We start from the raw sequence: 22,732 nt of genomic DNA on the forward strand, positions 1-22,732 counted from the left end.
TGCATTTAATGCTGTTTTCCAATGGTCTATTTTCCAGATATATTCAACGTCATCAACATTGACGCAGACAAGGTCACTGAACTGGCAAAGAGGTATTTGCCTACGGATTGGAAACAGGGAATGGAGCATGTCACCTGGGAAATTGGAAACTGCCGGCATCCACCAGCCGGATGGCTTCAAGAGTTCTGGAAATTCCTTAACACTCATTTCAGAGAGTTAATTGATTTCACTGGCATGCCTTTAATATCCATTGAGTCCCAATTGGAGCCCACGCAGCCCATGTTACTCGCAAGAATACAACAGAATACAACCCTAATTTTTCAGAGAAGCAAACAGGATAGCTTGCCACAGCAGATTGCTGAATTGGTGAGAAAAGTTGGCGGCACTGTTGTGAGAGGAGCTGAGTGGCTTAAACATGAAGACATAGGCTCTTATGTGCTGCCCCCTTCTCCACGGAGTGTCCTTCAGGTCATCGTGAACACAGATTCTGATCATCTCATCAAAGTAATTCAGGCAGTTTCTCATGATGACAGAGAGGAACTTAAGAACTATCTCTGTTGCCTGGATTCTCTCTCAGCCAGAGAGCAAGATGTTCTCTCAGAGTTACCTTTGTTCCAGACCATGAAGGGATCATGTGTTGATTCTCAATCAAAGCAGGCTGTAATTTTGGATTCCTGGTTAACGATCCCAACAGAACTCCCTATGCCTGACAACGTCATACAGTGTGTCACTGAGGCCGACCGCAGACTCCTACAACAACTCAACATTGATATCCTTGATACACCTCAAGCAGCTAGTCTACTGATTGATTGTGTTCAGTGTGATGCTTTCGGAAAGGATGCTACAGAGAAAACAATGACATGGATTTTAGAACATGGTGGTAACCTGTTCTCTCAAAATGAAGCTTTAAAAGCCAAATGTAAGGAGCTGAACTTCATTCAACTCAATGAAGGCTGGAAAAAGGCATCACAATTATTTGATCCCAGAATTGAAACCTTCAAGGATCTTTTTCCTTTGAACTTCTTCCCACCAGCCATGTACACACAAACAGCACAAATGCTTCAGAGTTTAACAGAACTTGGATTGCTAAACAAGGAAGCAGATCTCACTACTTTGCATTTGTTGGATGCTGTCAAACAGATTGAGAATTTGCAACTTAACTTTTACAAGAAGGCTGTCAAAAGGGCTGAGGTCATTCTTAGCCTGCTCAATACAAATGATGTGTTGTCCAAATTCTCTAAACCACAGCTCAGAACCCTGTTGATGATGAAATGGGTGCCATGTGTTAAACCAGGACAACAAAACAAGGAGAGACTTTGCTTCTTCTGTCCACATGAAATAGGACATTCAAAGTATGAGGACATTGTTGGGCATGTAATGCCCCTGAAAAAAGAGCTTAGTGAGGTGGTACGCAATAAACTTGGCATCGAACACTTGCCCCCACCGCTCAAAGTGTTGGAAAACATGTCAGTGATATCATCAATTGCACATACACTAATCGATCCAGATACAGATGTGGATTTCAACAGGAAGCTGCATAGTACTTACACGTACATGCAAGGTCATATTCATGAGTTTGCAGAAATTGTGACCAAGGACACAAAGTGGCTGTGGGCACACAACAAGTTTGTTTCTCCTGTGGATCTAGTTCTTCAGTACCCTCAAAATCTAGATCTAAGTTCGTACATTGGGAAAATTCCAAAAGAATTTCTTCCATACCAGAAGTTGCTCATCCATTTTGGATTAAGGCAGTGCCTTTTAATGGAAGAAATAGTTGGCATTCTTAATCAGATCAAAGGCTCCATTGAAGAAAGGCAGATACCAGTTGGGAGTCCTGGTGAACTGAAAATGGCGATTGAAATACTCAACTGGATGGGGAGAGAGAAAAGAGTTGTTGAAGAAGACATCCCTGTTCCAGTCATTACCGATGATGAACATTTTACCTTAAAGCCACTGTCAACAACAGTCTTCTGTGACATCAGCAGAGATGGTTTGGAGGCACTCAATAATCATCAGGAAGAATTCTATGTCATTCATGCAGAGATACCAAGAGCCACTGCTGAGTGGCTGAAGATCCCACTGCTCAGCACACGGATACTTAGCCCTGAGATGTTAGGAATGCAACAGTGTGGACAGTCGGAACCGATAACAATGCGCATTAAAAACATCCTGAATGAATATGACGAGGAACATGATATCTTTAAAGAGCTGATTCAAAATGCTGAGGATGCTAGAGCAAAGGCATGTAGGTTCATGGTCGATTTCAGAGTGCACAAAGAACCGCCAGAAAGTCTTTTTGACCCTGGAATGACTGCTTGTCAGGGACCCTGTCTTTGGTCGTATAATGATGAGCAATTCACGGAGGCTGATTGGACCAATATAATCAGAGTAGGATCCGCCTCAAAAGAAAACATGGTTGATAAAATTGGAAAGTTTGGCCTCGGATTCAATACAGTTTATCATGTGACGGACTGTCCCTCCATCCTTAGTGGCAGTCATCTCCTCATGCTGGATCCAAATGTAACCCACCTGAAGAAGCACATAAAGGAAAAAACGAATCCTGGAATTAAGCTGGACCTAACCCACCATGATCTCTTCAAGTGGTTTCCAGGGCAGTTCAAATCGTATGAAAACATCTTTGATTGTCATTTTAGCAGGCTCAGCACTGATAAACTCTACAAAGGTACTCTCATCAAACTACCCTTCCGAACACAAGAAGAGGCTTTCAAGTCAGAAATAAGCACTAAAGTGTATGACAGGGTCAATATTGTTGGTTTCCAAAATAATTTCATGAGCAATTCACAAATTTACCTGCTCTTTCTAAAAAATGTAAATACAGTTTCTCTACAAAATATCACAGAAAATGCCTCAACTCCTCCACAAGATGACCATATACGGACTCAATCTTATGTCTCAAAGACCATTGTGAGTAGCATTAAGATACCACACCAAATTGAAGGAGTTGAAAGGCTGGTCAGTGAAAATAAAAAATGCTACGAATTAATTGACTGTCACACAGCACAAATTGTCCAAATTGAACAACAAGAAAGTGGATCAGTCAATTTCTGGCTCTTATACAATTGCTTTGGAACACAAGAGTGCCTCAAAATGATTCATGACAAAAACAAGGAAGCCAAGTTCACTCTGCCTGTTAGCGGAATTGCTGTGCCTCTCGACAAAAATCCCAATTCAGAGAAATGGAGGCCGTCAAAAACAGAACTAATTGGTCAAGCCTTTTGCTTCCTTCCTCTCTCCATTCAAACAGGTCTTCCAGTGAATCTGAATGGGACATTTGCAGTGACTTCGAATCGGAAGGCTCTTTGGGCAAGGGGAGTGAAAAATGAGTGGAACAAGGCTCTCCTTCAGGACCCTGCAAAATCAGCATATATCACTGTGCTCTCTGTATTGAAGAACATGTCTGAAGAAAAAGACTTGGAAGGCTACTGTTACTTCATCTATTGGCCTGATCGGGAAAAAGTGACAAAACCATTTCAACCGTTGGTGGATGCTTTTTACTCTGCTGTTGTCCATCAAAATGCACCAGAGATCTTCAGTGATGGCGAGCACTGGTGTTGCTTCAACAAGGCTATCTTTTTACATGAAAGCATTGAAGAGAACGAGGAAATTGGTGGACTTGCAATGAGAGTAGCTCAAAGCCATGTGAAACAGCCCAACCATGTGGTTCCTCTTCCAATTTGGCTGAGAAACAGCTTCAAAAAGGCTGGCTTACAAAAAGATATAGAGAGCAGAACATGGAACTGGGAGAGATTTTATGAAGAAGCTGTGTTTAGGAATCTGGCTACCATGGATGCTGAAAGTAGGAATGCTCTTGTGCTGCATGCCATTGACCTCGACTTGACTGAAATTGATGATCTACTAATGCTCCATCCATGCATTCCTACAAAGGGTGGACAACTTCAATGCATCAAGAAAGTCGTTAATCCTACTGGAAAAGTGGCCTGTCTTTTTCAACAGACAGAAGGTCGCTTGCTTGAGGGGACCGAAAATGACTTTAGTGCCCCTAGAAGAGTGCAACGCTTGTTGGAACTTGGAATGTTGAGTGACCATATCCCATTGGAAGAAATTGCACACAAAGTTGGCAGCATAAATTATGTGTGGAATAAAGACCAAAAAAAAGCATGCGTACAATTGAAATGTGTTATGGACCAGTTGTGTGTTAATCTGCATGACAAGGACTCGCTCTACTGGGAATCAATCAGGAACACTGCCTTTCTTCCAGCCTTTTCTCCAGAGTCGGAAAGGGTCACACTTCAGAAGCCCATTGATGTTTTTAATGAGAAATACCGCCACCTTGTGAACATGACAGAGCATGTGCTTGATCACACCAACTTGGAAACATACGAAGTGGATACAGTCTTAAACGTTTTGAAAGTTCGTCAGAGTCCACCACTTGAGACAGTGCTGCAACAGCTGGAACGCACTAGTTTAAAAAAACAGAGCTCCAACGAAACCAGGCTTCACGAGATAGCCAATAAATGCTATACATTTCTCAATCAGTGGCTCGAGCAGTATGGAGATACCCCACTAATTTCAGAAAGGGCACATTCATTTCCGTTCATTCTTGTTGGCTGCAAGTTTGTACATGCACAATATGTGGCAGAAAAAGAGGACTTTGAGGCAAAGCCATACCTTCATGTACTTCCATCGGTCTTTGCATGTTTCAAGAGCCTATGGGAGACTGTTGGCGTTCAAAAGAAATTCACAAAAAGTCAGTATCTCACGGTTATCGAGGGATTACATGCCTCACATGGACAGAAGCCCCTTTCCAAGTCCAATCTCAATATCTGCCTCACAGTATTGAGGGGTTTGTATGAGAAGAAAGAAAAAATAAAAGACTGTCTCATCCCCAATGAGCATGGGGTTCTGCAACCTGCAGCAGAGTTATCCTTCAATGACAGTCCCTGGATGCCGCTCAATTTAGGAGTGACACTTTGCCATGAGGATATTACTCGAGTGATGGCATGCCATTTTGGAATCAAGACAACCAAACATCAAACTCTGGAAAATTCTGTAGTTGCAAACATGTCACCATTTGACTTTGAGTTTGAGCAGCGAGAGGAACTGACAGTGAGAATTAAAAACATTATTGCGGCCTATCCATCCAAGAAAGATATTCTGAAAGAGCTAATTCAAAATGCTGATGATGCAGAAGCCACAGAAATCCAACTGGTCTGGGACAAAAGACACCATGGAACAGAAAAAACCTTTGGAAAGAAGTGGAACACTCTGCAGGGCCCTGCATTGTGTGTCTACAACAACAAGGTGTTCTCTGATGCAGATCTGAAAGGCATCCAGCAGCTGGGAGAAGGTGGCAAACACAACACTCCAGGCAAAACAGGAAAATATGGAATTGGATTCAACTCTGTGTATAACATAACGGATTGCCCTTCTATCTTAACTGGAGATAAAATACTCTGCATTTCTGATCCAAATCAAACATACATTGAAAGCCCATCAGGGAAAACATCTGGGTGTGGGTACAACCTTGATTCAGCTTTTAAGGAGACATACCTTGATGTCTATGAGTCATTTCTGCCCAAGGAATTTTCTCTTGAAGAGGGAACAATGTTCAGATTACCGCTGCGAATTGGTACAATGGCAAACAACTCTAAAATCTCCGCCCAGGGTATCACTGACCAAGACATTGAAGGTTTGTTCTCGGCCCTTCTTGATGACCCAGAGGGGTTGATTCTCTTCTCAAAAAATATTCAGAAAATACAACTCCATAAAATTGAAGACTCTGGAAAACTAGAAAATGTCTTCAACGTTGAAAAATATGTAAAGGAAGAAAGAAAGAAAAGAAAAAACAAAAGCTACAGGGAAAAAACTCAATTTCAAAGGAAACTAAAAAATGCCTTGAAATCGGACGGTTCAGTAACACCAGACCAGGCCATTTACAGAATACAGATTTCAACGTCCTCCAAGAGCAAAAGTGAATGGGTAATTGCTGATCAGTTTGGATCATTTAAAGGTGACACTGGTAGACGGTTCGACAAGCTGCCTCAAGCATCAGTTGCTGCATGTGTGGACTGCAAGCCTTACATAAAGGAGAATTTCAAAGGTGGAACCTTTTGTACCCTTCCTCTACCTGTTCAAACTGGCCTTCCAGTCCATGTGAATGGGAACTTTGAAGTAGACTCATCCAGGAGGGACCTATGGAAAGAGGATGGAAAAAGTTTGAAAGTAGATTGGAATTTACTTTTGAAAATCGATGTCATAGCTCCCCTGTATGCAGACCTGCTTTATAACATCTGTCGTAACATTCCAAAGAGTATCATCCGTTCCACACCTGGAGACAGTCATTTTCTCCATGATTATCTACGTTTTTTCCCATCTGTATCAGAAGGTATTGCTCTGGACTGGCAAGAAATGATCCATGAAGTTTACAGATCAATTTGCAACAAGGCTTTTGATGTCATTCCAGTGTCGAAGGGAACAGTTCGAAACCCCTCATATGTGTCATTTAAGGAGTACTCTTTTGAATGGTGTAATGTCAAAGAGGCAGAGCAAACTGATTCACCACATTTGTCACTAGAGGAAGAGACACCATCCATCAACCCCATGTTGGAGAGGCTTGGAATGAAATTGGTTCCTTTTTCTACCGATATGGCAAACATTTGGGAAAGTTTCAAAGCTGCTGGGGTGAAAGTTAGGTCTGTATGCCCTTCAACTGTGAACGATTTTCTTCGAGGAAAGCCACTCAATGATCCTACCAAAACCACGAAGGGTTTACCATTGCCAATCAAACAAACACTAATTCAAGATAGAAAAACATGCACCAAACTGTTGAGTTTCTGCTTGAAAGACAAGGGCTTGAATGTTGAGAAGAACAACCCTTGTTCAATTAGTGGACTCCCTCTTCTTCTAACAAATGACCACATTTTGAGGGTCTTTGATTCCAGCGATCCTAAACTATTCACCAGATATCATTCTCTGTTTTGCGGATATGAGAAGGATTTTGTTGATTATCGGACAATTGAAATGCACATTGAAGTTCTACAACCCAAATATGTTAAAAAGTTAACAATTCCTCATGCAGAGAAGTATCTGAAAGCTATACTTCCCCATCTCCTCAAAGAATGTGAGGTTGATCCACTTTTTGGTTTCCATGTACCAAATGCAGCAATAGAGGAGTGGTTGATAAGTGCTTGGCAGTTTTTCGCAAGTCAATTATCCCAATGTGAACACGGCAAGCAAAGTATGACATTAAGTACAGTTCGGGAGCTTTTTGATGGCTGTCAAATGTTGCCTGTTGTGTGCCAAAGGTCAAATAACAAACACTTCTTGCAAACAATGATGAGCATGCCAAGTGTGATTCAATTTAAGTCGAATGAGGGCATACAAAGCATTCTGTTTAACCTTGGATGCATGAGGCTTGACATTTCACTATTCTTAAGTCTTGAACCACAGGTACTGACAGTGCCTCACTCTGAATTTTTGAATACAAGTGATAAAAGTGCTGTGTTGGACTTTGTTTTAAAACTAAATCCTTCCGAGTTTTGCAACCTTTCTAATTACGAGCTAAGTGAGCTACAGAGGTTTCTACAGTGTGGACTATTGGAATCAATGGACAGGAGTCAGTATCAGAGAAAAGTCAAATCTTTGCCAATATTTGAAACACCAGATGGAAAGCGAGTCAGGATTGATGGACCTGGACAGGTATTCATTGTCAACGGCATGTCAAACTTTCGAGACTTGTTCAATCTGAAAGAGAGCAGCAGCACTTTTCTTAAACAAAGTTCAGAAAATGAGCAACTCTCGGAAGAATTCCAGATCCCTATCCTTTCTGATCTTCAGTATTTTGTTATGTTCGTCCTGCCTGTCATGCATGCACTCACAGAGGAACAGATTCTTCGCTCCATCAAAATGTTGTTGTCACTGCAAATCGATTCAGAGTATCCTAAACATGAAGCAAACATCATCTCCTCAATGAAGGGAGTGAAGCTGATCCGCAGTGTCGAAGGAAATTTAGAGATGGCATCATTCTACTTTGATGACCATGTGGGGTTGTACACCATAATGTTGCCTCAAGGGAAATTTGTGCCTCCAAGATTTTGGAAGGCAATTTGTAACACATCCATGAAAATACAAGCAAGAGAATTGGTTAAGAAACTGGGAATGAAGCATTCTGTATCAAACGATGAAATAATTGCTTTTGCATACCAAATTGAATCTGAGTCTAAAGGGAACTGTGAACTGGAAGACTTACAACTAAAAGCAACTGAACTGCTGAGTACTGCAATGAAAAAGGCAGGAAATAACAAGGCACAAGAAATTGACAATGAATTGATCAAGTCCTTGGCTGACATCAAATTTCTTTTACCAGTGCAAATAAGAAAAGATCTGTGCACCTTTCAAAGTCCAGCTGTGGTTGGGAGAACTTTAGCTCTCAGGGGGTCATTGATCGGACATCATCATCAGCATTTGATTTGGACTTCAATGCCAATCATAGCTCTCAAGCCAAATGACATCAAAGAAATTATAAAAATATCTGGAGCCTTTGAAGAACCACCCATGCTGTCTGTCACCACAAACATGGCGAACGTCTGCCAGTTACCTTGTCAGTCTGATGAGCTTAACAAAATCAGGGCTGTTGTTTTCAGGCATTCATATGCCTACTTACAAAACACCTCAATTCCAGTTGATGGATTAACTGGCTTGCCTGTTGTGTTAGTTGAAAACGACACACAACTTGTAAAAGCTGAAGAGACTTCCCTTGGACTGCCCAACCACTTGGACTTCAGGCCCTACTTGTACAAAATCCAGCCAAAGGATGCAATGTATGCAGAGTTCTTTAAGAGAATTGGTGTGACTCAGGAACCAACAGTAGAGCAGTATTGTCACGCTCTCACAGCGGTTTTCCATGATTCCGTTGAAAAACAAACACCAAACTCAAATCAAAAGAAGACCATCAGGCGGGCTGTTGAGCAGATATTCCTCCTACTTAAGAGACAGGAAAAGGGATCCCCCCTCATATTTTCGGAGATGTTGTACCTCCTGTCAAAAGATGGCAAACTTTACCCCTCAGATAAACTCTACTTTAATGACACAGTATTTCAGGCAAGCAGGTTGGAGAAAGCATTGGCAAATAAGCTGCCGCTACTTGCGAGCCTTAGCATATGCCATTTGGGGGACGATATGTATGAGCATCGTCAACTGGTACAAATGTTGCCAGAAAATCTTCAGCCCAAAATGCTCTCTCAGTGTACCGAGGAGCGTTTGGGAAAATCAAACATGCACATTTGTCAGGACGGAAAAAGCTGTGAATTCCGTATATGGTTTGAGAAACATCTGTCATCTAGAGCCTTCCGACATGGACTTATCTGTCTCCTGAGAGAACAGTCAAAAGGCGAAATCACAAAAGAAGAGGCTGGCGACATGTGTGACCAGACGTTTGGCAGTATTCAAATCATCTGCTGCAGGAGCATTGAAACAGAGCTTTGTTTGGATCAACAGCCACTTAATGATACAGTGGCGGAGGCTGACGTCTTCGTCAAAAAAGGACAACAAGAATGTACCTTTTATTTGAAACACAACGATGACATGGCTCCAAAATTGATGATTGAAATAAACTTGACAATGTCAAAAGAGATAAACGCTCTATTAGGGAACAAACTTGCCTCCAATCATCTACCTGTCCTTGGGGTTCTTTTGATGTGTGACAGCCTGCCGGAGGTCCAGCAAAAGCTCGCAGAGCACGGAATTCATGACAGCGCAGAAGCGGACAACTCTGCTCTATACCCAGCAGAACCTGGGAGTGTTATCCCAGATGAATGGCTTGACTGCCTTGATATGAACATGCTCAATAACTTTGAAGAAGGCGAATATGTAGGCTATTTGAGCAATGACATCTACATTTATGCAGTTATTGTCAAGAAAATGCCTGGAGCCACTGGACAACTATCACGCGGGTATAAAATCCAAACCAACATCAACGAGCTCATCGAAGTGAGTTCGCTTGAGCTCTATCAGTTCACAAGAGAAAAGAAGCCCAAATTGAAAAAGATGAGCATTAAATCAGGAGCATCCTGCATGGAACTGGAGCTACATGAAGGATCAGAGTGGAATGGAAAAGAGGAGTTCTCTGAGGAAACATCCTCACCTGGCAGGACGTTGCCAGCATCTTTAGATGAAGCCAAAAGGGAAATTGACAATTGTTTGGAAGAAATCTGGACCCTTTCCAAGGAGGAGAAACATACAGCCATAAAAAGACTGTACCTCAGATGGCACCCTGACAAAAACCAAGAGTGCATTGAGATTTCCACTGAGGCATTTAAATACCTGAAGAACAGAATTGATGAACTGACAAACGGTAAAACTTTAGAATCCTCAAAGCCTAAATGGAGCGGAAACTTCAGGGATTTCTATGAAAATTGGAATCAGGAGGCCAGGCGGCACAGGAAGGGCCGGGAGCGATTTCATAAACAGTATCCCTCCTATAGTTACAACTTCTGGACACATCAAGAAAACGTCCCAACGCCAGATCGAGCAGAGGCCCAGCGTTGGCTGCGGCAGGCACGCTGTGATTTAGCGGCAGCTGAGAATGACATTGCCAGCGGGAGCACAGAATGGTGTTTGTTCAAGGTTCACCAAATCATGGAAAAGGCTCTCATCGCTGCAGAGTACAAAAGAAATGGGAAACGTTCTGCTAACTGCACCATCTCCATCATGGCGGCACGAGTTGCTTGCTTCGATCCTCGATTAAGCGAGCTCACTCAAATAGTGAACAGTGTAAAGTTGCTTGGAGTGGATGCCAAGAAAACTCAATACCCTGACTATGCTTCCCTTAACATTCCTCACGAACAGTTCAAGGAATGCGACGAGCGGCCAGCTGTGGATATGGCTTCAGAGCTTCTGTGCATGATAGAGGCTTATGTTCATTAAGAATTTGTGATTAAATGCTGTTTTATCTTACTTTTTAAAATAATTGTATCTTAAAATTCCATAAACAAAAGGTGGAAATAAATCCAGAGAGTAGGATCAGATATCTTTTTTATATTTTAGATCTTTTTTATTTACATAGGTATCATTTAATTAGGATAATTGTATAGTTCTATGCATCATTGTACGTTGTGTTAGTGTTATGTGAACAAACTTTTCACTCTTTATTGAACAAACCTGTCGAACAAACTTAATGATTCCTTAATGACGAGTGAAATAATTTACTGTTTTGCAGTTTTTGTTTCCATATACTCCTCTTTTATTTTACTGTTAATGTCAACATTGTTATGTTTGATGCATCTTTTGATTTTATTAAATCCTTTGAGGATAAATGAAGCGCCCCTGGAGGCCAAGGGGGCAGGTTGTGGAGGCGGTGTTCCACAGATTTCCGACAGATGGCGCCAGTAAGAACATCGGTGCCAATCATTGAAATGCGGAGCACCTGAGGAGCAGGTGGGAAGCATGCTTTAAAAAGCATGCTTCCACACTCATTCAGGGCTCTCCTGGTTCGCGTGTGCGGAGAGACCAGTCTCGTGGGTGATGGGATTCCACCCAGAGGAAAAAGACTGTTGATTCCTCCAAAGCTGAGTTTTTTGGTTTGCTTTGTTAGATATATCATTTATGAATGAATAAAAGTGCCATTTTGGCTTTAGGTAAGCTCCAGTTGGTGTGCTTATTGGAAGGAGGTGGGTCACTCACCAAGCCGGGTTGCCACAATACATCCTTATATAATGGATTATGGCAATGAATGCATTGCTGTGATTCTGCAACTTCCAAATTGGTTGTATTGCATTTTATTTGATAAAATCATGGGACTATAGGTAATATAAAGCAGGGTCTGACGACCCGCAGCCCTCCTAACCTCGTCCTCCTGCAACGCTGGACTTCACGAAGGAGCACAGGCCTCTACCGGTGGCGCCGCACTGCCCCACGCCTCACATGTTGTAGGCCACGTCAATGGGGTCCAGCTGGTCGGCCAGGAAGCCGTTCCGGAGGTGCATGCGCGCCTTCTCCCCGCGGGAGCTGATGGGGATGACGCCGGGGCCCATCACCACCACGCCCACGATCAGGTAGTGCTCCTTCAGCACCACGTTGGTGACCAGGGCCACCAGGTCCAGGGCCTCCTGCTCAGAGCCCTCCAGCTCCCCCAACACCACAAGCAGGTTGGTGCAGGTGAACACTGCGCTGGGGAGATGGATACATACATTATGAATAAACTCACCTTGCCAAAAGGCATATTTACCCCTCCACCCATCTACTGATAGTAAACCAGTTCATACAAGCTACTACCACACCCCCCTGATGTGGATCTCCCTCCCTGGGAGCGTTCCAGAGCGTGCGCGGTCCTCACCACTCAGCGATGCTCTGAGTGACGGAGGCGATGACGGAGGTCCCGATGTCAATGGGGTGGTACCGCATCCCCCTCAGCTCTAGCGTCTCGTCCAGGGAGCCCACCACATAGAGGGCGTCGTGGTGCTCTACAGCAGACATGGGGACAGACAGGCGGCGAGACAGACAGACAGACAGACAGGCAGACAGATGGAGAGACAGATAGGAAGACAAACAGGGGGACAGGAAGAGAGAGAGGCATACAAACATATAGACAGACAGTCAGGCAGCCCTACAGATAGACAGACAGACAAAGCATGATTGAATTATGAAAATAATAAGTTCAGCAAAAACAAAGCATGGTCTGGCCTGGTTAGTACTTGGATGAGGGACTACCTGTGAATACCAGGTAAGTGATGTTGGGTGGTGGCCAATAGTTGGCACTCTTCTATCCGGCCTTAACATCAATAGCGATGCCCCAGTTCAGTGACGGGGACACTGTGCTGTTGAAGGCGCCGTCCTTTGGAGGAGACGTAAAACCGAGGTCCTGACTCACTGAGGTCATAAAAGATCCCAGGGCACTTATCGCAAATAGTGGGGCTTTCCCCGGTTTCCTGGCTAGAGCTGCCCAACCAGGCTCATTCAATATGGCCCCCTAATAATCCTCCTGTATAATTTGCTGACTCATTAATTCCCTCACTCTCCACCTCAAGCTGGTGTGTGGTGAGTGTTCTGGTGCAGATTGGCTGCCGTGCATCATCCAAGTGGGTGCTACTGGTGGTGTTAGTGAGGTCCCCCCCTTCACTGTAAAGCGTCTTTGAGTGTCTAGAAAAGCGCTCTATAAATTCAAATCATTATTATTATTATTATTAGTGTACAGAGTGGACCACACACCTCCTTCTGAAGCCCCTCATCAGCCTCTCTACAGCGCTAGTATTCAGAGTGGACCACACACCTCCGCTGGCGTCGGTCAGCTCCGTGTGCCGCAGGAAGCCCAGGTAGCCCGTCCTGGCCCAGTTGGTGACCGTGTCTCCAAAGCAGAGTCTGGTGATGAGGTGGTCCGTGTGCAGCGCCTCCTCTCCGTACACGGTGTAGTACCCCGTCGCATTGTCGGGGCTGCTCACCCAAATCTGTCCAACGAAACAAACACACACCCAGGCTGCTTCAGGGCTTACTCAGGGACAGACCCTTATCTCAGATGACCTGGGCCCTTCTCATTTAACATAGTACCGTTTAGTTATACTTTAACGACAGAAAATCACATACAGGTGCATCTCAATAAATTTGAATGTTGTGGAGAATGTACTTCATTTCAATAATTCAATTTTAAAATTGAAAGTCATATTATATAGATTCATTACACCCAACGTCAAATATTTCAAGCCTTTATTTGTATTAATCTTGATGTTTATGGCTTACAGCTCAATATTTCAGAATATTGTTTTAAAGGTCAATATTGTAGACTCAAGGTGTCACACTAATCAGCTAATTACCTCAAAACACCAACAAAGGTTCAGTAGGCTTCACAATCATGGGGAAGACTGCTGACTTGAAAGTTGTGCAGAAGACATTGACAGCCTCCACAAGGAGGTTATGCATCCAAGCATATTAATAGAAAGTTGAATGGAATTGGCATCTTGGCACCTGCCCACACTGCCCAAAGTACCAATTCCTGGTTTATTGTCCATAGGATTAATGTGCTTGATTGGCCAGCAAACTTGCCTGTTTTGAACCCCACAGAAAATGTATGGGGTATTGTCAAGAGGAAGATGATACACGAGACCCAACAATGCAGACGAGCTGAAGGCCGCTATCGAAGCAATCTGGGCTTCCATAGCAACTCAGCAGGGCCAAAGGCTGATCGACTCCATGCCACTGATGCAGTAATTCATGCAAAAGGAGCCTCAACCAAGTACTGAGTGCATATAAAAGAACATACTTTCATATCTGTTTTTTTTATGTCTTATGTAATATTCAAATTTTTTGAGATACTGAATTTGGGTGTTACTTGAGCTGTAAGCCATAATCAAAGATTAATACAAATAGGCTTGAAATATTTCACTGTTGGTGGAATGAATCAATATAATACATGAGATTCACTTTTTAAATGGAATTATTGAAATTATTTAACTTTTCCACAATATTCTAATTAATTGTGATGCACCTGTAGTTTTGTCATTTTTAGCAGAGAAATCAAAGTATGTGAGGCTGGACTGACCTCAGAGTCCCCGAGGAGCCCCTTGGTCTCTGTGTTGGCCACGATCACCTTAACGCCAGGCAGGATCTGAGGACCCCAGGGAGGGGGGCACCAGTTAGTGGAGCCGCCGTTTAATTGGTTGGTTGTTAAATGACATTTCCTGGTATGAAAAGGTGTGTGTATGAGGTGGTGTGACCACGCATGTACCTTCCCAGACTCCATCAGTAGAAGGCTGTGAGGTGACCCCCTCTCCACCAGACGGACCCTGCAGGTCATGCGTCCAATCTGAACTAAAACACTCCTCACCCATTCCATATCATAACGGACTGCTGATATCAATGCTAAACATAAGGAAACAGAAACATGAATCCTGATATGTTTTGAAAGCCACCGTGTTAGGATATAAACTGTATGGATTTATGTTGTTATACATTATTCTGCTGCTATACGGTATTTGTTCTGAAAGTCGATGATCACCACAGAGTTCTCCATGGAGGCGAGGGGCCCTACCTGTCACGCCGGAGGGCCTTCATGTCCACGTAAACCGTGTTGGAGTCCGGTCCTGCCGTAAGACAGGGGATAGAGTGAGACCTGGATCCACCCCGACGCTCATGGTGTGTGTGTGTGTGTGTGTGTGTGTGTGTGTGTGTGTGTGTGTGTGTGTGTGTGTGTGTGTGTGTGTGTGTGTGTGTGTGTGTGTGTGTGTGTGTGTGTGTGTGTACAGTCCGCATGTATGGCTGGTTATATGCTTTCACACATTAAGGGACATATTAGTGAGGCTCGAGCCAACGGTTCAAAGGTTCAAAGATAAGAATCTCCCTATTTAATTAGTTCAGGCAAAAATGGAATCGAAACACAACCCTGCAAAAAGGCCCCCGTGCTTAGAAGCCCTTTTAGATGGCACTCACGGCATTTAGACAGCACCCTTGCTAAGAAGCATCTCCCTGATTGCTGACTCAGAATGCATTGGTTTGGTTCAACGCCTTACGTGTTGATAGCATGAATCTCTCTCTCATCTGTCTCTGCAGAGGTGCTGGTGGAATGGAGATGCTGTCTACCTTACGTGTTCAGTGAGATGCAAGAGACTCTCTCACCTGTCTCTGTGGAGGTGGAATGGAGATGCTATCTACCCTACGTGCCTGGTCATTGTCCTCCAGCTGGGACAGGTCTCTCACCTCGCAGGCCTGGGCGATCCTCTTCCCAGCAACCAGGTTTCCCACTACCATGGAAGCAGGACCGACCTCTGTGCCCTGCCCTGAGACCAGCCTGAGCAGCCAGCGTCACGTTATCCTCATCAAACACATCACTGTTCGTTATTATCATCTGCAGGGCCAGCGTCACGGCCCTCATGACCGACCGCCTACCGGCTTGTTTCTGCCGGGGCTTGGGCAGGTGGGTGACGCAGGTGTGGGGGCACATGAGCACGTTGCAGGGGTGCAGGAAGCCCTCCAGGAAGCGCTGCTTGGTCTCCGAGATCTGGATGCCCCCCAGCGGGGCCTTGGGCAGCGTGTTGGCGGGGACCAGCGCCAGACAGTGCACCCCCACCTGGTGGATGCTGTCGATGGCCTGCAGGGACATCACACAACTACGTCGCACAATCAGGAATAACAGGTTTTTGTATGCATGTATAGACACTTCCGTTCAAAAGTTTGGGCTCACCCAGACAATTTAATGTTTTCCATGAAAACTCACACCTTTTTTTAACAGTTTTTAGCTGTGCTCGTGTAATTGCACAAGGGTTTTCTAATCATCAATTAGCCTTTTAACACGATGAGCTCAACAATGTACCAGTAGAATCACAGGAGTGATGGTTGTGGAAATGGGCCTCTATGTCGATATTCCATAAAAAATCTGCAGTTTCCAGCGAGATAGTCATTTACCACCTTAACAATGTCTAATTTGTATTTTTGATTAATTTAATGTTCTCTTCATTGAAAAAAACAAATGAAATTTCTAAATGACCCCAAACTTTTGAACGGTAGTTTATCATTTATCTATCGCATTTTAAATTATGTAAAATGTATGTTGTATACAGCATTTAAGACAATATATAATGTAAAAATATACCATGTTGAATAGTGCATGAATATGACGTGCCATATGTCATCTTGAGACTGACATTTATGAAGCAGAGTTGTGTGGGGTGAAGCTGTGAAACAGATTGTGTGTATTAAAGATCAGTATGCTGCGATGAACATGATGTGTGTATTAAAGAGCATGTTGTGTGTATAAATGTGTATTAAAGATCATGCTGTGTGTATTAATGTGTATCAAAGAGCATGTGTGTATTAAAGAGCATGTGTTTATTAAAGTGTATTGAGGACCATGTTGTGTGCATTAAAGAGCGTGTTGTGCGTATAAAGGACCATGTTGTGTTTATTAAAGCATTAAGGACCATGTTGTGTGTATTTAATTGTATTAAGGGCCATGTTGTGTGTATTAAAGTGTATTGTGGACCATGCTGTGTGTACCAAAGTGTATTAAAGACCATGTTGCGCGTGGTATAGATAAAGACGGGCGGGGCCGTCTGGAGCACGTGGCTCATCCAATCTCCTCCTCGGAGGCGTCCACGATCCTCTCATTCTGTCGTCACTGGGGATTCGTCCTAATATATGTAGAGGTTCCACTGCTTGTTGACAGGCACCAGAAAGCAGATGGAAGAGCAGCTCTGCTATTGGCTAACCAGCTTACAGCTTGCGGTAGGGTTAGGAGAATCATGGTACTCGCATGACTAAAACACTTTATTTTGAATGTAATGAAAACCAATAGTTTATAATTCATCACCAAATAGCTCATGTTAAGCTTTACCAACCAGGCTACTCGCTGTGATTCTCGCCCATGTGTTATTGCCACGTGTTGAGATTGCCTAGTGTGAGGGCGTCCTTAGAAAAGGAGAAAGTTGCAAAAACAGGTCTGAATAGCATTTTCAAATAGACTCTCGGAATGTGTTTAAATAGATTTATTTTATTTAACTTTTCAATAGCAGTATTTATTCCCTGAGTTTTGGGTCGCAAAACAAACTATTATACTTTGGTTGTGCGCTTCTACACAACAAATGGAATGAATAATTTTCGTTAACCTAATATACCGTATATTGACACATAGAATAACAATACATCACCTATTTATGGATTTTTCAAAAAATACTAGATCCATCACATACAAATGTTGATTCTAAAACAAAAAACATAACTTCTTTCATATTGATAAAACCTTCCTATACTCAAAGTTATGATATTATAAAAATGTAATAAGATTACGATAATTATATTTTCTGCTTCTATATAGTAACTTTACATACGGTTTCACAGTGATTTTGGAAGAGTAGGGGTTCATCAGGGAGAATTACATTCAACCGTAAGCTCTCAATGGTGCAAATAAGGACCTTTCCAAAGTCTGGCTTGTCAATTTTTAGAATAGAGAAAAGCAACTGAATCAAATAAATAAGAAATAATGAATGTAGTGTATTCAACACAACTGAAACGTTATGTTTTGTCCAAATGTGTATAGTGTGAATCGTGTTTGACAATTATTAACAAAATGTATTGATTTGACGTTAAACGTCTACGCGTTGGATGCAACACTTCAAAGCCATCATGAGGACATCAAATCAGTGGCGTCAAGTCACTGCAATTTGAGTATCAGACGGCCCTGATCCTTGGAGGTGCTGGAATACCTAATACCCATAAGCATCGACCAGGTGGGCTGGCTGGCAGGTGTGTGTGTGCGTGTGTGTGTGTGTGTGTGCACGCGTACGGGGTTCCGTCTCACTCCAGCGCCAGCCCCTCGCTGACGGGCATGTTGATGTGCGCGGTCAGCAGCGGCGCCGTCTTCCCGTCATGCAGGACAAACACCTTGATGACGTCCGAGATGCCCTTGTCGCTGGTGCACTCCACCAGCGTCTCGAAGGGGTACACCAGGCCCGGCACCAGCAGCGGGATCCGGAAGTAGGGCGTCCGCATGCTGTACAGCCCGCCGTCGTAGAGGAAGCTCACCGTCAGGTTCAGGATGGGCCGGCTGGCGGCCGTGTTCTGCACGTTGAGCGTGAGCTTGAACGCCGGGCCCAGCCCCTGCACCACGGCGTTGAGCTTGAGCGGGGCCGCCGGGTTGGCCGACATGGGCGTCAGGCTGGCCTCCAGGGCCCTGACGTAGGCCTGGGCCGCCGCCAGACGCACGCGGCTCAGGTCCATCTGGAAGGCGCGGTGCATGGCGGTGGCGTGCTCGCGCTCCCGCAGCGTCTGGTCCACGTACAGCTTGGTCTTCTTGGGCACGTTGAGCCGCACGCTCTGGGCCGGCGGTGGGCCCGGGGCTGCGTCGCGCTCGTCGAACGCCGCCGTGCGCTTCAGGATCTTCACCGCCAGGCCGCCGCCCTTGGTGGTCATGACCAGCGCCCCGTCCTCGCGGCCGTAGCGGCCGAAGCGCAGGCCGGTGACCACGTCGGGGCTCTTGATGGTGCTGACCAGGTTCTTGTCCCGGTAAAGGTGCACCTCGCAGTTGGCCAGGCCCACCAGCACGGCCTGGAAGCCCCGGGTGGGGAGGTCCATGGTGGCCATGGTGGTGATGGGGGCCGGGAGCTGGGCCGTCCACAGCTTCTTACCCTGGAGAGAGGAGGAGGAGGAGGAGGAGGAGGAGGAGGAGACGTCTCTGGTTACAACCATCAGCCGCCGGGTGACACACGCTGACGCTGTCTCTCTGCGTGTGTTTGTGTGGTCTACATGCTCAGCTTGTGATTAGAGAAACCAAATGTTTGTTAAATGTTGACGTGACGCTTGGCTGGTCGCTCCACACTCCACAACAAACTCTGGATAACACTAACATGTTGAGCAAACAGAGCTTTGCATTAATGCTAAAAATAAGTACAGAAGCCTTGCTAAGGTTTCCATGCAGTTTTTCTGTTCAGTGCCGTCCAAAGTGACGTTACCTTCTGTGTGAAGCCGTATAGTCGTTCTTCGGCACAGCCCACCACCACGTTCTTGCCGACCCTCACCAGCCCCACGGGGTGGGAGGACAGCTCGATGCAGTACTTGGGTTTGGATGACTCCCTGCAGAGGGGGGGGAACCTCATAATGGGCACAGGAGGTAGAGCTATCGTCTGGAATGCTGCTGGTGCGCTGCCCAGCTACTCTTAGCTGCAGGTCAGGGGGGCTGCAGAGGAACTCGTTGATCCCATCCTTTCACTTTCTGGCAGAGAGCCCTCAGGGCAGACTTTGCTGCATTCTGTAGTTTGCATATTTTAAGCACACAGTGCTTTTAAAATTGTAATAGTGATGCGAGTGGCCTCACTGGTAAGATAAGTGCTGTATAAATGCAGGTCATATACCATCAAAAGCCTTTGATGGTAGTTACAAAGCGCCTGTCAAACTGGATTTACGTACCCGATAAACGATAAAACAGCAATAATATTGTACTCAAGTTTTGTATGTACTGTACGTTATGAAGGTCATTATGAAAGAGCGAACATAATCACATACGGGATCATGTTCTGCTGAAGAACACTTAACAAGCAGCGTGGTAAAATATAAAAGGGAATACAGTACTGAACTCACAGCATAATTTCATCATCTTACCAATGACACAGGGTGAATCGGGCTACTAAACGTCTGCCTTCCAGTACCTATGTATTTATTTGTCTCTCTCCTCTGCCATGATAAATCTTTACATGCGCCTACACAGGGGTTCGTGAGTGATAAAGTGACGGGTTTACCTGCGGAGGATGTAGATGTTTCCATTGCGGCAGGCCACCGTGATGCGGAACTCCACGTCAAACTGGCCCGTCACGTCCATCATGGTGGGAGCGCTGGGCAGCGACAGCTGGAGAGCAACACACAAGCAAGAGAATACGACTACTTCTAAAAAGGCTCCTTAGCAACCAAGAAGCACGGGACAAACCAATATGCGACTGCAAGGGGAATGGGAAAATATACCCAGAACCCAGACAGACCCAGACCCCAGAGAGACCCAGACCCCCGATAGACCCAGACCCCAGACAGACCCAGACCTCAGACAGACCCCCAACAGACCCAGGCCCCCAACAGACACAGACCCTAGGCAGACCCATACCCCCTACAGACCCAGAGCGCCTACCTTAGAGAGGATGGTGAAGGCCTCGGGGTCCAGGATGTACACGTCGTTGCTCTCCGTGCCGATCACCAGACAGCTGACCCCGTCCTCGTCCGCCGAGCTCTTCTTCAGCGTCCCGATGCACGTGATCACAGTCTGCACACACACACACACACACACACACACACACACACACACACACACACACACACACACACACACACACACACACACACACACACACACAGGAGGTACTTTCAATTGTACTTCTTCCCATGGTTCCAGTTCCTGCAATGCATTGAAAGTTTAAACCACCACTTTACTGACACCCAGAAAACAGTATGACTGGTTGCAGTCTTTTGGCTAAAATGTGAAGAGGATAAGTTACAATCAAGTCCATAAAAACAGCTTGTTGTATCTAAAGGGATCGGGCTTCGAACGCTGATCGGTTCACTCAATAGAGCGAATAGATAATGCTATTGTCATTACCTGTCTTCGTATGGGTTGCTGCTTGTGCAGGCTCACAAACTCCTCCATGTCCTGTGTCTCCAGACCCAGGTACCGCAGGGAGCGCACCGAGAGCGGGACGTCGGCCGTGTCGCGTATGCCCTCCAGCAGCTCCTTCAACGCCAGCGGATCGATCTGCCCCTCCCTCGCCTGCTGCCACACGTCCTGCAGGCGGCGGAGGTCGGAGGTGAAAGGAACGCGGTTTGTTGACATGCAATGAGAGACAGTTAAAGAGTAAAATGTTATTCAGGTCGTTTTCTCTGTAAAACAGCAATATAACGGGTTAAACCAGGGAACCAGACACAAGTACAAGAAATGATTGAACACAAACCAGATTAGAGGTTACTCAATAGGTGTAGTGTGTCACGCACCTGTTCCAGAGCATTGATCTCAAGGCTTGGTAGTGTGAATTTGAAGTAGGGTCTGAGGTTCTTGTACACATAGATAAAAGGACCAGAGGCAACAGCAATAGCAGGGATACGAGGTTCGTGCAGGTCCATGAGAAATGACACCAAGCCAGTGGGCAGATCCAGTAGCGTGCTCTCATTCATCAGCGCTGTTCCGCGGTACACCTTCAGCTTCATGTTGGAGGAGCCCGTGCCCAGATCTCCAATAACAAGTCTGTTCTCTCCGTCCCCGTTTAGGTCCGCAAGGTCTATACATGATGAGAATGTGTAGAGATTCGCCACCGGATCGTAATGAGCGTCCAGCCACTTACTCGATTCGGCGTTCATCTCGGTCCCTGAAGACATTTTTTGAGTCTGACCGTAATGTGTGTTTATCCTTTTATAAACTCGAAAACTTGTGCCTCAAAGAATGCCAATTAATACATGTATTGTAACGTTATCTCTATATTGGAATTGTAGAGCTTCCGCGCCGTTGTCAAGGGAACCAGGGTTGTTGTGTCGTCGTCGTTGTTGTCAAGTGCTAGCGATCCGCCTAATTACATGCTAGTTCAGTTATATTAGCCAATTACATTTTCTCGAATTTCTTTAGACATATTTCGTGGATGTTATATTTAAACAGATTCGGTATTTTAAAGCCCCAAGCAATGTGCTTTTAGCTGTAATCCTACTGTTTAATCCTGAAATCGGCTTTCCCTCCGCCTTTTTCCCAAGGTCGCATACTGATGACGTTGTACTCGTCGCTGTTTACACCACCACTGGCTCCAAGATAAATCGCTCATCTCAGGGAAGACATTTGCTACAGTTGTAACTAATAATTTGACATGAAAAACATCATGTCACATATGTGAAACTCTCTTTCCATTCTCTCCCCTTCACTAAAAGTGATATTGTATATTTCAACAATTGTTTTAAACATTATTATTTTGGGATTTTGTTAATTTAAAGAGATTGTTTAAATCTCTACAAGTTGACCGACGAAGCTGCTTGAATTCAAATTCAAAGTACATTTGATATATAAGGTTGAGATTATTTACGCTGGAGCTTTCCTGCCGTCACTTGATTTGTGCTTGGTCAAGTTGCCAAAATGGCTAAAATAAGGAAATACGTTTCCTAAAATGGGGTTACAGGGAAATAAATGTGGTCGACCCCTGAATTAGGAATTAGTCGTATATTGGTGATAAGGCACCCTATAGAATTTCATAAATGATGGGATGTATATCGAATTTACATAATTTAACATAAATTTGATTCACATTTAAAGCTTTCGCAC

General features: G+C 44.6%; 3 protein-coding genes across 3 annotated transcripts in view; 1 reads left to right on the forward strand and 2 right to left on the reverse strand.

The window, feature by feature from the left end:
- LOC115530884 (sacsin-like) overlaps positions 1 to 11,619 on the forward strand; it is a 28,758-nt gene extending 17,139 nt beyond the window's left edge. The window contains exon 8 of the mRNA XM_030339700.1: positions 38 to 11,619. Coding sequence (XP_030195560.1) covers positions 38 to 10,905 — 10,868 coding nt within the window. The 3' untranslated portion in view covers positions 10,906 to 11,619. The remainder of the gene's footprint in view (positions 1 to 37) is intronic.
- Positions 11,620 to 11,687: 68 nt separating this feature from the next.
- LOC115531595 (disco-interacting protein 2 homolog A-like) lies at positions 11,688 to 17,347 on the reverse strand. The gene is made up of 7 exons (XM_030340949.1): positions 15,643 to 17,347; positions 14,999 to 15,050; positions 14,696 to 14,753; positions 14,510 to 14,575; positions 13,247 to 13,421; positions 12,314 to 12,440; positions 11,688 to 12,207 (listed from the first exon to the last, which is right to left on the reverse strand). The coding sequence occupies exons 1-7, from the start codon at positions 16,064 to 16,066 to the stop codon at positions 11,898 to 11,900; spliced, it is 1,212 nt and encodes a 403-aa protein (XP_030196809.1). The 5' UTR covers positions 16,067 to 17,347; the 3' UTR covers positions 11,688 to 11,897.
- Positions 17,348 to 17,432: 85 nt separating this feature from the next.
- On the reverse strand, positions 17,433 to 22,201 carry bbs1 (Bardet-Biedl syndrome 1). The gene is made up of 6 exons (XM_030339701.1): positions 21,427 to 22,201; positions 21,038 to 21,220; positions 20,573 to 20,704; positions 20,193 to 20,299; positions 19,410 to 19,530; positions 17,433 to 19,086 (listed from the first exon to the last, which is right to left on the reverse strand). Exons 1-6 carry the CDS (start codon positions 21,805 to 21,807, stop codon positions 18,256 to 18,258), a joined length of 1,755 nt encoding a protein of 584 aa, XP_030195561.1. The 5' UTR covers positions 21,808 to 22,201; the 3' UTR covers positions 17,433 to 18,255.
- Between the last annotated feature and the right edge of the window lie 531 nt (positions 22,202 to 22,732).

Source organism: Gadus morhua, chromosome 18 (genome assembly GCF_902167405.1).
Source record: "Gadus morhua chromosome 18, gadMor3.0, whole genome shotgun sequence".
Classification (NCBI taxonomy): domain Eukaryota; kingdom Metazoa; phylum Chordata; class Actinopteri; order Gadiformes; family Gadidae; genus Gadus; species Gadus morhua.

Bases quoted from the DNA above. Each gene is read 5' to 3' on its own strand.
- LOC115531595 (XM_030340949.1), bottom strand. From the start codon at position 16,066: ATGTCCCTGCAGGCCATCGACAGCATCCACCAGGTGGGGGTGCACTGT. The intron at 14,576-14,695 runs GTACATGCGTGG...TGGGGTCCTCAG, and splicing joins TACTGATGGAGTCTGGGAAG to ATCCTGCCTGGCGTTAAGGT. The intron at 12,208-12,313 runs GTGAGGACCGCG...AGATGGGTGGAG, and splicing joins ACTCAGAGCATCGCTGAGTG to GGGTAAATATGCCTTTTGGC.
- bbs1 (XM_030339701.1), bottom strand. From the start codon at position 21,807: ATGTCTTCAGGGACCGAGATGAACGCCGAATCGAGTAAGTGGCTGGAC. The intron at 21,221-21,426 runs GTGCGTGACACA...CGCCGCCTGCAG, and splicing joins AGATCAATGCTCTGGAACAG to GACGTGTGGCAGCAGGCGAG. The intron at 20,705-21,037 runs GTAATGACAATA...GTGTGTGTGCAG, and splicing joins AGCAACCCATACGAAGACAG to ACTGTGATCACGTGCATCGG.